The 16,449-nt window shown below is 44.4% G+C and overlaps 2 protein-coding genes across 4 annotated transcripts; one reads left to right on the top strand and one right to left on the bottom strand.

The window, feature by feature from the left end:
* Positions 1-2,020: 2,020 nt before the first annotated feature.
* Positions 2,021-7,142, top strand: AKAP14 (A-kinase anchoring protein 14). Of its 3 annotated transcripts, none has more exons than XR_004002001.1 (6): positions 2,021-2,120; positions 2,681-2,798; positions 2,889-2,980; positions 5,076-5,305; positions 6,071-6,123; positions 6,973-7,142. XR_004002001.1 is itself a non-coding variant. In XM_030575596.1 (6 exons), exons 2-6 carry the CDS (start codon positions 2,684-2,686, stop codon positions 7,055-7,057), a joined length of 525 nt encoding a protein of 174 aa, XP_030431456.1. In that variant the 5' UTR covers positions 2,021-2,120; positions 2,681-2,683; the 3' UTR covers positions 7,058-7,142. The 3 variants fall into 3 exon arrangements, 2 of the variants coding, with proteins under 2 accessions (XP_030431456.1, XP_030431455.1); XM_030575596.1 differs by having other exon boundaries at positions 5,126-5,305; XM_030575595.1 differs by having other exon boundaries at positions 5,123-5,305.
* Positions 7,143-7,697: 555 nt separating this feature from the next.
* Positions 7,698-15,417, bottom strand: NKAP (NFKB activating protein). Its single transcript, XM_030575593.1, has 9 exons — positions 14,989-15,417; positions 13,765-13,845; positions 13,270-13,346; positions 12,924-13,040; positions 11,066-11,114; positions 10,492-10,607; positions 10,246-10,321; positions 9,326-9,475; positions 7,698-8,788 (listed from the first exon to the last, which is right to left on the bottom strand). The coding sequence occupies exons 1-9, from the start codon at positions 15,375-15,377 to the stop codon at positions 8,614-8,616; spliced, it is 1,230 nt and encodes a 409-aa protein (XP_030431453.1). The 5' UTR covers positions 15,378-15,417; the 3' UTR covers positions 7,698-8,613.
* Positions 15,418-16,449: the final 1,032 nt, after the last annotated feature.

Below are 16,449 nucleotides of genomic sequence, written 5' to 3'. Positions count from 1 at the left end.
AAAAAATCACTATGCACTCAAGCTTCACTGGCTGTGGTCTGGCCTGAATCTTGGTTCAGGGTCTCTGGCCTCCTCCAGAAGGCCACCTAGCATCAAGTCAGGGTCATCCATCTGGCCTTTTAATACAAGGAGCTCTATAGAGGGTTAGATGATGTCCTGGTAAAGCTGCTTAACTTCAGTGGGCCCCTTGTTTATGCTACAGCTTCTGCTGTTGCTACTGCTAGTGGGGGAATTATAGGTCTGATTTTTGCAGCCTTAGTCGAACTACTAGTCTGTTGGAATGGATCAATTTCTGCAGTTCAGCTGGGACCCTTAAATCCAATTTCCCACTAAAGACCACAGATGGGGCTGTTACATTCCTGAACAATCTACACAAAGAAACAATGATTAGTGCAAAGTATTGGGCACAGCCCTGTGTGATTGAATGAGGGGCAGGAGGCAAGACACCATTTAAGAACACAGAGGCAGGCAGTGCTAATGCTCAAAGCAGGGTTTCATTGACTGTTCTCTGGTATTTAGCTTTCATTTAATTTTCTTGTCTCCCAGAAGTAAGCTAAGCGCCGGTGGGTCCCTCTTACTTCTTACTCACAACTCCAAGGAACAGCCTCTAGTGTACCTGCTGGACTGGCTCGTGGACTATACAATCTACAGGGCATGGTCTCTAGGTTTCCACATTCTTCCATTGCTGAGCTACACTTCCTGTCTTCTCACATCCCTGCCTAATCCCACACTGCTTTAGGGGCACCCTGCTTTCTCTGTGCCTCTGGCATGTTTCATTGTAATAATAACAGCCTTTCCATAACACCTTGTGTCACAAACATCAGTCTATACACCCTGCAACATCCTGTGCAACAGGTATTGTTGTTATCCTCAGAGGAGCTGGGGCCGAGATACACAAAGGGGTTAGGGCCACGTTTTCAGAAGTGGCCTCTAATTTGGGAGCCCACCGAGTTGCCGCCAACCCCAAGAGTTACGAAATCTGAGTCAGTCCCCCACCCCCAGAATCATGAGGATTTCTGTTTGCAAATCTATTGTGGATTTTAGCTTCTCTTTTGATGTTGAACCCTCTTCCTTTCCCAGACACATGTACCAATTAGCATGGCCAACTCTCCCACACCTAGTGAGCGAGGTGAGTCTCACCCTCCTGCAGGAGTTCCGCTTGGTGCCTGATTGATTGACGGAGCTTCCAGCTTCTCCCCAACCCCACAATTCTAATGAGTGAACTCTGGCTTTCTCCAGCCCCACACTCCCCAGCAAGCAATTCTGCCTCCTCAACTCCAAGTCAACACTGACTCTCAGCCTCACTGCTGTTCCCCCAGGGGTTCTTCATTCCTGTTACCCCCTTCCCAGGCCTGGTATCTCTGAGACAAAGGGGGGAAGCAGACTGACCCATTTTTCACAGGAGAGGAGAGATTGGAGCCACATCATGCTTCTGGGTTCTGCCTGCTCCCTCTTCCAGGAGGGCAAGTGGAGAAGGCAGCCAATCAAAGAGGGTTTTCCCCAGGTGGAGGGGGCAGGAGAGCTGAAATTTGTGAGAGGACTGCAGCTTCTCGTGTCATTGGCTCCAGCCCCAGAGAAACTGCATCACCGACAAGGAAATAGCACGTTGGCAACACTTGTTTAGACACCAAGAGCCAGATCCACCAAGATATTCGGGCACCAAATCTTATTGATTTTAATGCCTAAATACCTTTGAGGATCTGGGACCAAGAGGCTGATCTTCAGAGTGCTGAGAACCTGTAGCTCCCATAGATTCCAAGTGGGGGTAAGACAGAATTTGCTCCATGGACCTCCAGTCTAAGGGCCTGATCCCACTCAGTGGGAGCAGAGCGGGGATCTCTCTTGCCACTGTCAATATCTGCACAGCCATAATGCCGGTGCTGAATGGCTAAACTTTAAGCAATTATTTTTCTTGCTTTAAAACACAATGGAATGCCTGTACATAGACTCTGTTTTTCTATTGGCTGGCACCAGTGTTGCCTGGGTGATGGCTGTGTGCAAACACTCTTTTAAGGAACCCAGAGAGCCAGCCGCTTAATGAGCCCTGGGAATCTGCAGGCTACAGGGGATAGAGCAGATCCCAGCACTAAGAAAAAAACCTGTAAAGTGCATTCAGACAGGTAGGCATGAAAGCAGTTCCATTGTCTCCCCCTTGGACCTGAAGAATTCAGTGCCACGTTTGAGGCTCAGACCTGATGCCCCAGGAATATCACCACTCTTGTCTGTGGGACCTGCCAGCTAAATCCCTGAACTTCCCTTTGCATATTACTGTAGTAAAGAACTTAGTCCAATGCACCAAATCTACCTGGCTGCTTTCTAACATTGGCAGGGAGATATTTTATGACTAGACTTTGGTGTGGGTATATACAGGAAATGAAAGGTCAGGGGCTATTAGGGTGACCAGACAGCAAGTGTGAAAAATCGGGATGGGGGTGGGGGGTAATAGGAGCCTATATAAGAAAAAGACCCAAAAATTGGAACTGTCCCTATAAAAATCAGGACATCTGCTAACCCTAGGGGCTATAAGGGAATTGACCAATGAAAGCAGCTGCTGTTTTGCTATCTCTTTCTAGATCAGCTGAAGATCTGTTGTTGGTAGATTAGGTGAGAAAGCCAAGCCCTACCCAAATTTCATGTATTGACTTTCTCTTAGTGAACTTGTCAATTTCTCTCTCTAAAGCTGATGATAATGGATGTGGGAGATGATGCTGCCATCAAGGAAAAAGCACACATTTTAATTGAGGATGTAATTAGGGATGCAAAAGAGTATCTGCGAGATTTGCAAGAAAAAGAGAGAGGTATTGAAATACAGAGTTGGCTGCATTCAGAGTCCTTTAATGTGTCAGAGCCCCATCAGGCTGCTTAAGCAGCATATTGTCTGTTTGCAGAAGCTGAGTACATCATCCAAAACATTCAATGGACCTCATGCAAGGACTTTACAGTGGAGAGAGGACAGCAGCAAATTGAGGAATACATGTCGGTAAGTTACAGAGCCAGTCTTTCATTCAGTATAGCTGTAAATGCACTGAGGCAATATGGCCTGCTCCCTCTGACGCTGATGAGCGAAGTTATGATCCATTATTTATTGCTGGTAGTACTTACAGTCTGCTTTCCAAAGGGAGGCCCAGCACCCTTTGTAGAGCAGTCTATCTTTACAGTGCCCCTTAAGTGTGTGTGTGTAGGGGGTGGGGGTGGGGGGTTGAACTTCTCCACCTAACTCTCAATGGTGGCAGCCTAACACCATGAGAGCTTTGAACACCCACTGAGATGTCACTTGAGTCATGCAGAAAGGTGCTTGGACATTTTCTGGAGCTTGGTTCTGTTCCCTAATAGCTCCAAATACTCCTTGTGTGCTTCTGAAACCCTTCTCACTGTCTTCCAAGCTTCACTTGTATGTCCTACCTCTAATTTGCTTCCTCAGCAGGCTCTTTAACTACTCAATAGCACCCTGGGGTGGCTTTCCAATTGGTCGGAAGGCCCTCTCTCCTCACATGCTCGGGTGCTCTCCATTTCCTTATTGTTCCCATCTGCAAAACTCAGTGTCCTAATGGCCTTGGGATGAAACTGAAATATGTCCATGCAGTGAGATTGTCTTTGGCAACTTAGGCCCAGCACCTCAGATATTTATTTGAAATCAATGGGAGTTAGGCACCTAAACCTTTCTGAAGGCCTCAGTTTAGACTAATAGGTTCTTTTTAACCGTTACCTTCACTAGACAGCTTTACACAAATATTACATGAAAAATCCAAAAACCCAAATAGAGCTTAAAGTACAGCTGAGGCTCTAAGGGCATATGATTACAGGAAATGCCAAAGCAGAAGACAGCACTGTTTCCTCTGGTCTAGTGGACTGCTTGCCTCCAGCAGTGACCTGTTTAAATCCCATCTCTAATGCTGATTTCATGTGGCCTGGGACAAGTTACTTAGCGCCAATATTTGAAAGAACCTGTAAATTTTAGGCACTCAAATTTTGAGACCGCTTGGGTTGACTTTCAGAAACACTGAGCACCTGCAGTTCTCATTACATCCCTCTGGAGCCAAGGGAGCTCAGCAACTCTGAAATACCAGGCTTTTGGTATCTAACACTGCCTCCCTCAAAACCTGAGGCATCCAAAATTAGACATACAGTTTGAAAACTTGTACCTAAAGTTGGGTTTCTTCATGTCCCCATCTGCAAAACGGGGAAAATATTATCTTGTATCACATGATGTTTATGGTTTTTAAGGTGCTTTATATATGAAAAGTGGCACAAATTAGAAATGCACCTAGTCAACTACTAGATCAGGGGTTGGCAACCTTTCAGAGGTGCTATGCCGAGTCTTCTAACTCTAATGTAAGTTTTCACGTGCCAGTAATATATTTTAATGTTTTAGAAGGTCTCTTTCTATAAGTCTATAACATATAACTAAACTATTGTTGTATGTAAAGTTTTTAAAATGTTTAAGAAGTTTAATTTAAAATTAAATTAAAATGCAGACCCCCCCCCGGATTGGTGGCCAGGACCTGGGCAGTGTGAGTGCCACTGAAAATCAGCTCATGTGCCACCTTCGGCACGCATGCCATAGGTTGTCTCCCCCTATACTGGGGGTATCTATGTTAGTCTGTATCCATAAAAACAAGGAATCTGGTGGCACCTTAAAGACTAACAGATTTATTTGGGCATAAGCTTTCTTGGGTAAAAAACCAAAGGCTTATGCCTAAATAAATCTGTTAGTCTTTAAGGTGCCACCGAACTCCTTGTTGCTCTAGTCAACTACTGTATGCATTATTGAATGAAGAAAATCCTTCTGAACTCTACAATCAAGCTTTTGCTTAGAAGCATTAGAATGACAACACAGCTAACTTTAACTTGCCTTCTGTTATTGCAAACGCTGCTCGGTGTACATTGAATCTTCTAGGAATCTTGTTAAAACTATTTGCCCCAGTAATATGCTGCAGAAGGAAGTCCTTGAGATGATTGTGATTAGGCAGTGTTTAAAAGTAGCATTCCCTTTTTACCATGTCCCCATAATCTTGATTGGCGTGGCAGAGTTAAACAAGAGCAACTCAATCTCTTTTTTTCCCACTTCCCTTAAGTCATCTGTACTAGAGAGTGGAAGTCTTATAGTGTGGTGTATGTTCAGCAGACGTGGGAGCTTCATGAAAGCTGGCTTCACTGGTCAGACTACCTCCAGGAAGAAGAACTGAAGTACAGCAGGAGGTACCATTACCGGGTTCGCTGGAGCATCCCAACATGTAGGAAGCCCATTCCACGAGCAACAGCGTGCATTTATTTCATCATCGAGATCTCCAAAATTAAACCACCTGTACGTATTCAAAATATTATTCAACCATCTCATTTTCCCCTTTGAAATGTGAGAGTAAAAGTCTCGCTTTGCTTACTCTGTGGAATGAGAAAGTGGTAGATTAAATTATTATAGTACTGTATGTAAGATGTGGGGTCAAAATTTGTCCAAGTTCATACCTGCACAAGTGTGTTGATCAGTACTTGATTCCTGTCAAGATTCTGTTTTGAATCTGTCTCTGAAAAATGAGAAAACATCCTATAGTGTGCGGAGACAAATATTCCAGGAAGGAACCTGGGATATGAATACAACCTAAGACTCTCACTAAAATGTATAGTTCTTTGTCCTTCCCTCCCCTTTGCTGCTAAAATGTAACCTTACGACCTCAGTAGCATGCAGTCTTTCATGCATCTTAGTGTTTGCAAATGTGCTGTAATACTATGAAGAACTATCACAAAACTAAATGTCAAAATAAATGACGTTTACACTGAACCATCTGACTTTCTTTGATGTTTTTTACTTATTCACTCAGTTGCAATTTTGTGGTTTGTCCAGTAGATCTCCCACTCTGTTGTGCGACTGAGTAAAGTCGAGCTGCCTGGCTCGAAGGAGACCTAGAATTGTGTGTAAACAAGTACCTTCTGCTCTGACTTAGAATAAGATAACGGATTACATTGTTCTAGCCATGCAGCCTATTTAAAGAGAGAATTGTGATGGGTAAAAATGCCTATTTTACCTGTACTCTAGTAAATATCTGATCTCTATCCCCACTTTCATCTATTGCAGACCTTGCCGGTTGAGGTATTCTTCATTTTGGAGTCAAATAGGCTCATTCACAGGTATATTTTGTTCTGGATTTTTTTTTTTTTAAGCAACGAACCAGTTTAGAGGGGCCCTAGCAACTTTGCATAAAACATGGTTAATTTCAGGTATGTCCAGATGTATTCAAAATGGGTACAGATACACTCAGCTATGGTGGGGTGGGGCCTGTCAGGGAGTCGGTTCCAGCAGGTTGATGCTGTCTGGCCCTGCCCTGCTAGTGGCTGCTCTAACTTACACCAGCTGAGGATGTTGTGCTTTGGCCATACCCTCCACCAGGGCTGAGTGGTTGTGACATAAGTCAACTATGGTGGCTCTGTAAATGCTGGGGCTACCCCCAGGGGGAGTTCCAGGCTATTTCTGGCCTTTTTGGCACAATACGGGTGAAGCAGGGCTAAGAGTCTAATCCGTGACGTGTATGTGAAATGCAAGTAACAATTCACAGCCTTATACAAACTGGGAGCCCAACCTAGCTCCACCAGCATTTGAACAAGATCTACGTAAATTTATCTTTTTATATCCCAAGCGAGTTTTCGGACAGTGCTACAGCAGAGCCAGGAAAGTGAGCTGGCTACAGCTGAGTTCTTAAACTCCTGTCCATGCGACTCAGGGAAACCACACTAAAATCCTACCAAGCAAAGAAAAAAAAAAAGCCCTTGAACCACACTGAACTAGCATAGTTCCTTATCCCAGCATGGCCATGTTCCATGGGTGTCTATTTCCTGCCTACTAATTAGTGATGGATTTACACAGACCTACAAAGCCTCATTCTTCCAGGGGATAGGCTTGCCCACTTCAAAGGACTGCACTCTGATTCCCAGATGACTGCTATCTTTGTTCTTGAACTGTTTGTTCTGTTCTTTTTCTAGACCAGGACAGTGTCGGTTTAGAGAAAAGTGGCTCAAAGACATCATTGAAAACAAGAGGATTCTCATGGACAGCGTAACTTTCTAAATAAACATTTGCTTCAGATTAAATCCATTCAAATGGGCACCTACAATCTGTTGGTGTTGTCTGGAAATAAACTGCAATAGGCTTTTTTGTTTTGTCTTTCCTTTTCTTTTACTAGCTCTTCTGAATTAGATCCTACAATAATGGTACCTGCCTACTACATTCTGCACACAAGTTTTTAATTAGGGTAATATTAACATTGACAGCTTAAGGACCTGATCTTGCAACTGGCTCCGCACAGACGCATGGGTAAGGCTAGCAGAAGAGAGTTACAGGATCAGGATACATAGTTTAAAGTTGATGAGAGGTAGATTAAGCCTAATGTTACGTTAAAACAAGGTTTATAAATCCAACAGAAGTAGATAACTGGATTTCTAAAGTTTTTATGAAACCTACACAGGGTGTACGTATTTCCATCCCTCAGAACTACAAACCAGGGATTTTAAAAGTACGTCCAGACACTGTTTTACTTTTTGTAAGTATTTAAGAAAGAATAAGTTAAAGCATACACAGGATACTCAGTGTGGAAATAAGCCAGATGACGATGGGGGAATACTGGATGAGAATTGATCAGGAGTAGGCCTCTAACCTCCAATCTTAAGAGACTAATACTACTAAAAAAAGGAAATTATAATACAAGGAGTTAAAATAATAAGGGTTTAATCTAGAAGATTTCCAAGAGCAAAGAAATTCAGAACTGGAATTAAAATCCACCCTCAGTTATTACCTATGTATTTCCAGGACTTCCAAACACTGGTTTCTACTGCACCCCACCTGAGAGAGAGATCTATGTACAGCTAAGTAGAGAAGCAAACAAGCTCTTAGTTCTTTCATTCAGTGTCCTGGGCTTTTGGAGGTTCTAGGCCAGACCCTTAATGTTACTACTTCTATAATATACACTGCTTGTGATCTTTTTTAAAATAGTTGAAGCCAACATTTATTAAATTACAAATATATTCCTATTTACAAATGGTGTCTGACCGACAGGCCATGAAGTGAGTGTTCTTCATCAAAACAACTAAAAGGAAACCCTAAATGTAAAGTGTGTAAAGAACTTTTCACAAGTACATCATAAATGAACAGTCATATTCAAATCTAAACGGACATTTAAGAGTTCCTTAATTTCTGCTACTAGTAGTAGCCTGTTCATGGTGGTGAAGTCTAGTCTGATTTTGTCCATGCTGATTAACCAAAATAAATGGCAGATGGTTGTTTCATTTCACCAGCAGCAGCCCAGCTGATGATGGTATCCTGTTGCATCCACATCGAGGTCTAATACAGTGCTTGTATGATCATGAACCTCCCTGAGTGCTCCTCAGTCTCATTCAGGATTCTGTACTTCCCCTAACGGCAGTTGCCTACAGCTGGTGAATGAGTTGTCCAAGAAAGCCTGCTAAGGGTAACTGTTTCTTTGATACAAACGATCCATTCCTGAGAAATGCGTCCCATCGGGTGGAAGGCACTGCAGCACTTTACAGCTGTTTCCAAGTCACAATAAGAAGAGGTTAGCCACTGTTTACTACAATCCGTGCTGTACAATTGGGGGGAAAAAAAGGGAGTTATTTGTCTTCTTTGCCCTTAGTCTTTCTGTAGACCATCTCCCGGAAGCTAGCCAGGATCTTGTTCTCTCGCTTCCGTCTCTCCTCCTGGTTGAAAGATGCCAGAGCTCTCTTCTCATCTGCACTGTAGATCTGGTTCTCTTTACGGAGACGCACAGCTTCCATTCGGCGATGCCTGAGGAAAACATTGCATTCGTCAGGAAGCAAAAAACCATTTACCCTCTTTGGGAGAATATTTCCCCACCCCTCATTGTACAGCCTACACTGCCTTTCCTATTATCCACTATGCTATCTGGAACTCACTGACACTGCCATCTCTATTATCTGAACATCAGGCTTCCAGTGATCTCAACTCAAACGATATTTACATTCTAGTGCAATTATAAAACCTAGCTCTTATATAGTGCTTTCCATCCATAGACCTTAAAGAACTTTACAAAGGAGGTCTGAGTCAGTATCCCCATTTTACAATGGGGAACTGAGATGAAGATGATAGGAGAGTGGCAGAGCATTTTTGCCCTTGGGGAAAACATACATTAACAAACTTGCAGATCAGCAGAGATTAATAAATATGTCTGTAGTCATAGGCTGTTTAACCTTTTTGATTGTTGCATAATATACACACTTGGCAACTTTTCGTTGGTGCTTTCAACTTGGTCTCCCACGCAGTTGTAAATCTCACCCTAAGTAACATCATGAAAAAGCCCCCTACCTGCTACCACTCATTACATAACCAGAGCTCTCGAACGATGCAATCTCTTCACTGGTCAGGCCAATTTCACCTCTTCGAGGGATGCGTTTTCCAGCCTTTACGTACTCTGCCATAGCTGCACCTTCACCAGGCAGCAAAGCATGGCCATAGCTAAATTAAAAACAAAAAATCAGTTTCAAACTGAAGAGGTCACAAGAGTAATTAAATCATGAGCTAACGCAGAGGAGACCGGATAAATCCAGCACTAGGAACTCAACTAAGCGATATGTATTTCCTGCAACTAGAGCAGCAGCATATTTAATAGTTTGTTCAACCTCTTGGACATGACACACTGGAATACTCGCTCCCATGCTGGATTGCCAGACTAACTGAAGCAAGGAAGTTTGTAACAAAAGCTTCCATTTACTGCAGGACTGGCTCCCTCTGGGCTGACACATTACTAAAGCAAGACTGTTGCTCTGGGACAGCTGGAGCGGAACGGTCACTAAGAGTAACTCACTTGACCTCTCGCTATTCATCACCCTATATAGCCATCTTCTCTATATTGTGGCAGTTTCCATCAGTGAGAGAGATTGTAAGTCATTATAATTAATTCATTTTGATTAAGCTAATGGAGAATTTGATTTAATGGTAAGCTGGGATAAAGTCACCACATGGCAGAAAGTATTTGAAAAAATAATACTGTAACATGGCCACTCTATTGAAAACTATGTAACAAATTGTCTGTAACAAAATTGACCAGGTACACACACTGAAAGTTCTATCTGATTTCAGTAGGTTTTCAGTTTAAGAATAAAAAACTGATTTAGTGCCTCTAACAAATGAAAGTCTGAGAAAACCTCACCGTCATTCATGAAACATGTATTATGTTTAATTTCCTTGAGTTGATCTGTTCGTGTAAATCATATATGATTACTTACTTCAAAGGCCTATCATCTTGAGACGCATGCATTTTTGGAGCTTCCGGTCCAATTAAATTATCAGCATCTGTATTTTCTGCAATACAAATAATCAGATATTGTTGTTGTACCTTCTGCTTTGCACAAATCTGTCACACACCTGACTAAGTCACGTCAGTTACACAGGACATCAACATATCAGCAACTGATATTACTGAACAGAATACCTAGGAGTTATAACAGAAGTGTTAAATAGACAGAACCTACTTGATCTCTCAATCCAGAGATCGTCCCCTTGAAGTGCTTCATCATCAGAATCTTCACTACTCGAATCACTGGATTTCTTCCTACTCCTCTTACTCTTCTTTTTCTTAGACTTCTTTCTGTTATGAAGTTAAAGATGAGACAGACAGATGTTTATACGCCTAATGGGGAAAACGGAATAGTGCTAAAGGCCAGGCATAATTGATCCATTTTTCAAGCAGCTTCCCAGTGGAGGGTTCAGTTGGTATCTGTCTGTTAAAAATTTCATTCTACAGATCCAGCAAGTACCATTATGGGTCTTCCATGCACCATTCTTTGGCAGATTCCTCTTTCAAGTTTGGACTGGGTCCTTCATCGGCCAGAATTCAGTTAGTCTGAGACAGAGTCATGAAGATTCTGAAGTGAGGCTGTTACATGATACTGTGGGCCCCTTAACCACAGGAGATACGGAAGCATTGGCTTTTCCTTACTCATCAGCTAGGGAATAATACCATAATAGTGCTGTCCCTCATGGAAGACACATACAGATTTAAAAACAGCAATGTTTTAAATGCAATATTTTAGAGACTGCTCTTACTTTCTATGTTTCTTTTTCTTCTTCTTGGTTTTCTTTTTATCTTCCTCATCTGAAAAAAACCAAAGAGACAATCACCAAAAACCCCACAGTAATAAAATGAAGACAGTACTGAACTTTACTGGAAATATAACCCACCCCCCACAACAGCAGCTAAGGTAAGGTGGAGAGAACTAAAGCCATGCAACATTGAGCTACTCAACTGGGATAAAAGCAGAAATGCCCCAGAATTCCTCAGTTCACCCTACACCAGAATGGCTTAGTGATTAGCTACTACTACTGGGGGAATTCTGCACCACTGTGCACATGCAGAATTCATGTCCGGTGCAGTATTTTTCCCCTCACAGAAAATACATTCTGCTGAGAAATGCTGCAGTTATGTCTTTCACCCACCACAGGCCACTGTGGCACCAGAACAGCCAGCTGCGTTCATCACAGCACCCTGCCAGTGGCGCCAGGTTAAGATCGACAGAGTGGGGCATATCAAGCTGCTGGGGGATGGAAGGAGGGGGAATGACTGGGGCATGGACTCAGGAGGTAGTGGGGTGACTGCACTGAGTATGGGTCTGAACTGGGAAGGCCGCCCAGGGACAGGGGGTACGTGCAAGGACACACGGGGACAGGGGCAAAATGTGCCTGACTGAATGGGAGAGGCTTGGGGTTGGCCAGGGTCTGTATGGGGGAGGCTCCTCAACACCCTAACAATCCCTCCCACTCCAATGTTTCGTACTTTTCCCATCTAACCCTACCCTCCAGGTCCACTCCCTGCTCCTTTCCTTTCCCTTAGCTTCTCTGTTACCCGTGACTCCCCCAAGCCTTTGTATTGCTTCTGAGGGGTGTGGGAAATACATTTCCATATTGTATTTTAAGGGAGTTACTTGAAGTTCTGTATTAATATGCCTAGTAAGGAATCTATTTGTCAAAAAAACATTATCTGAATTTTTTTTTGTCTGTATTGTTACAGACATACTTGCTGACAGGTATTTTGAAATAAATTACCATAATAATTGAAACTGGCGTGATTATACTGTGTTATTTTGACAAATAAAATAGGTAGAATTTTGCAGAATTCTACAATATTGAGTGCAGAATTCCCCCTGGAGTAACCATGCATTAGACAGGAGGGTCTCAATTCCAGGTCATTTACAACATCCAAGCAATGTCAAAACAATATTATTCAATGTACTCATATACTATCACCACCTGAACTGAAATGCCTGATGGATTAAATTCAGGGTACCATTCCCTGATGGCAAAACCAACTGTACAGAAACAAGAGACACTGCAAACTCCACAGATCAGTGAAAGAATTTGAAATATAGGATTAGGGATTAATTTCTATGGGAATGGCTATTGAAGTCCAGCAACAGAGGCTGTATGTTGCCTCTGGGCTAGAATGTTGTGATTTCACATCCTGCACAAAGTGAATTAGGGCTGAGAGACTTCCTAGCGGATGTGTTTTAAGGAGACATTTGAGTGGAGGGAGTGGTGATTTGGTGCACAAGAACAGAGGCTATTCTAAATACAAGAGGTGGTACCAAGATCAGAATGGGAAAAGGGCACAAAGGGAAACCATTCAACATTAGTCTTGAGCAGAGTCAGAAAAAATTAGAGCTGAATACAGATACAAGTGGAATTAAAAACAACTTCACAATTTATATGGCTATTAGGAAAAGAGAAAAATTTGTCTTCAGAATGTATTCTGCAGTCAACAGATTCACAGATTTTTTTTCCCCATAATGAGCAACTAATGTACAAAATCCCAGAATGTCATGAGGATGCCAGCACAACAGATGCAATATTCCACATGATTATAAAGAACACATACAATAGAAGGTTTCAGACCATATAGTTTTCTTACCACTGGTGTTTAGCTCAGACTCAGACTCGCTGTCACTGTCCCCAGAATGCTTTCTATGTTTTCTTTTGGACCTCTTTCTTTTCTTTTCCTTTCTCCTCTTCTTCTTCTTTTTCTCTTCTGTAAAGATTTGAAAAGAGGATGTTACCTGCAAGGTGAGTATAGTCTGGCACTCCATTAATATTTTTGGATCTTATTCTTCTAGCATTCCCCTCTCCTGGAACTCTATCATGCTGGCTTTACTGAGTCCTACTGAAGTCATTAGAGTTCTTTGTAAGTAAGGTGAACAGAGTCTAACCCTCAATCTTCTATTAGTGTGCAAACAACCTCTATGGTCGAAACGAAATACCTTCTGAACTGGAATCCGAAGAGCTACTCTTCTTAGATTTTGCCTCCTCATCTTCTGCTGGGGTATGCTCATCGGAACTGAACAGAAACAAAAAGATCTTAAATATTCTGAAATATGATTTGAAGTGCAGATTGTTTATCCAAAATCAAACATGTATAATTGTTTGCAGATTCAGAGCCTGTGTTAGTAATGAAAGAAACCATTACACAGCTAATATCTGAGTCACTCTCCAAACCAGAAGACAATGTTATTTGACCTACAACATGCTGAAACCTCACGCAATTGATCTGTTGGGATTATATGAAAAATCATATCCAGTTCTGACTGTTTAGTGATTTAACTTTGGAGACGTGTAACCTGAATTACAAAGAATAAAGAAAGCAGAACGAGAACATTTCTGTAAAGTAATAGTACCATTTATTATCAATACTGTTTTAGCATAAGACTCCAGCCCAGAGTTCTAGAAGGAGAAATACCCCCTGAGAAATTACTTACTCTGGGTCAGGAAACTTTGGTGACAGTCCCCAGACTTCAGGTGCTCCCAGTTCACCAATCCTCTCTCTCTCATTTAATCTCCTGTAAAGGTACATAACTGCATTAAAACCTATGGTGCTACTCCCACCAAACAGACATTCAAAACCTGAGTAGTCTGTGTTTTAGTAGCATTTCTAGTCTCTGAAATTAGATTTGGTGAAAGGATATTTTCTTCACCTTAGTATTTAAAACTTGTTTATTCCCTCCAAAACCAAGATTAATTCAGTGTTAGTTTTCTCAATCACCAGGGGGACACTAACCAAGGAAGAAATTTTACAGTGGACCTCTGAAAGCTTCAGCTAACCCTCAGACTCTGTAGCCCCGTAAAACAGGATTTTTGGCCACATCTGTAATGTTCCAAATTAATTGTTTTAGGAAGCAGATAGCATCATTACAGTTAGACACGTTATTTGTTATAATGAAACTAAAATGCAAAGGTAACTAATCTGTGACAGATTATTGCATGAGGCATCTCTCTGGCTGCCCTTATCTATAAATAGAAGACAATCTGCAGAGACAACAAATTCCAATATGTGATGCTTTGTTTTGATCAGAACAACCCCTTGCATGTTCACACTTCTCATTGCTGTAGGCTGTACTATTTGCAAGCCTCCCAACTCTACAGGTTACCCAAGATAGTTTAATGCACTGGGCCCTATCATATCTGTGGGGCTGCATCACTACATTAATACAGATGACTCAAATCTACATCATTTCATATCCTTTGGGGCTCCTAATTACTTCCCCACATAGTTTCTTTAATGGGCAAAACTGACAGAGTCTCCCCAAAACTAAGGAACAAGCAATAAACCTAGTCGCTAAGTGGTGAGCAGCCATGGGTCATTTAAAACAAGACTGGAAAAGGCACTAAAAATGCACTGTAGGGAACACTCCTCCACTGGGAAAAAGGGATGGTCTCATGTCCGTGGGACCAAGGACAATGGACAGAAAGAGGCAGCGGTAGGGACCATACATCCAGAGGGTGGGTGGGATCGACCCAGGGTGCGCTGCCAGGGTTGGGGGTCTGGCTCGTGGCGTGGGGACCAGGGCTGGGTGTCCGGTGATCAGGGATGAGGGGACGGCGCTATTTGAGGTGTCTGAGGCTGGTTCTTGCCTCTGCCTCTCCTCGCAACTCCCTGGCTCGGGTCGGGGGCCAGCCCGGGGCGACAGGGGTTTGGGGCTCGCCTCTGCCGCAGGATCTCCTCCTTCTCCTTCTCGTAGTAGTCCGGCCACTGCTTCCCGCCGCCGCCGCCGCCGTGGTGGTGATGGTGCCCGTGGTGAGCGGAGGAGGAGCGCGGCCCGCCCGGCGTGCGCTCCCGGGAGCGGGACCAGCTGCGGCTCCGCCGGTGGCCCGAGTGCTTCAAGCCGTTGCGCTCCCGAGACCGCGACCTCCTGCCCCGCTTCTCGGGAGACGCAGGCCGGTGGGGGCGGCTGGGCCTCGGGGGGGAGGGGCTCGCCGAGGAGCTGCTGCTGCTGCTGCTGCCGCCGCCCTTCCGCCGGGAGCCTGGGGGGCTTCGAGAGCGGGACACCGGGGCCATAACGGCCTCCCGGGTTGCTACACCTACCGCCAGCATCGACCGCAGGGTACTTCCGGCTGGCGCACTACGGAACCTCCCCCTGCAACACCACTTCCGGTCGCTGCACGCGCCCTCGGGTCACTGACAGTACTTCCGGGTACCGCATGGACATACGCCCCCAGGGAAACAACTTCCGAGTGTTACCACCAAGCCCTTCCGGTACTCGTGCCGAGAGGAAAGGAACTTCGGAGTGCAGCACAGTAGGTCACCGCACCGCAACGAGGCTGTGTCGTTTGGTTCCTACGGCAGGTTGCGTTGCGGGATGCACGAGAAGGGGCCGAAGTGCCAGGTAAGGAGACGGACACGGTGCGGGGAAGGAGGGGAGGAGCGCAGCCGCTACAGCGCCCTCCCACCCCATCTGACAGCGGGGCAGCCTGGCCCCCCACGCGGATGCAGGGGGCACAGCGCGCCCTGTGCCGAGGGGAAGGGACGGGAGCTTAGCCGGCCCCCTGCAGGAGATGGGGATCCCCCCACGGGTTCCAGGGGCGGGGCGGGCCCCAGCCCCTCTGGAGGAGCAAGGCTGAAAAGGGAGAGTCAGTGACCCTGCCCGCTGTGGTGAGGATGGTCTGATTCGCCCCCAGGGAACCGGCCTGAGGCCAGTGTCTCCCCTGGCATAGCTCACAGACCAGCCATCAGACGGTAACAGCTTTTAGTCACTGCCTGAGGCAGCCAAGCAGCAGCGAGAGGCTCTGTATCCTATCCCAACCCCTAGTTCCCTCCGCTTCCATTGCTGTAGTGAGGCACCACTGGGTCATGTAATCAGTGGCTCCACAAAGGTGCCATTAAATAAGGAGGAGCCGGAATCTGCTGGAGATGGAAGTGCCCAAAGAGAACAGGAGGAACTGCAGCCAAAACCTGTGTTGTGCAGCTGTTTCAGCATTGTCATCGCCACCCTGTCCTGTGCAAGCTCTGAGCTGCACCGTGATAACTGGGCAAGCTGCTCACAGTGCTTCAGTCAAAGGGATGAATAATGGGTTTGAGTGAAATAAAAGTACTGTAATAAAAAGACTTTGCCTCACTGATCCATGCTCTATTGTGCTTGCTTTTCATAATTACAGTGCCCTCTACA

Source organism: Gopherus evgoodei, chromosome 9 (assembly GCF_007399415.2).
Source record: "Gopherus evgoodei ecotype Sinaloan lineage chromosome 9, rGopEvg1_v1.p, whole genome shotgun sequence".
NCBI lineage: Eukaryota > Metazoa > Chordata > Testudines > Testudinidae > Gopherus > Gopherus evgoodei.
The sequence above is the reverse complement of the archived record's forward strand: the minus strand, read 5'-3'. Positions and strand labels throughout refer to the sequence as shown.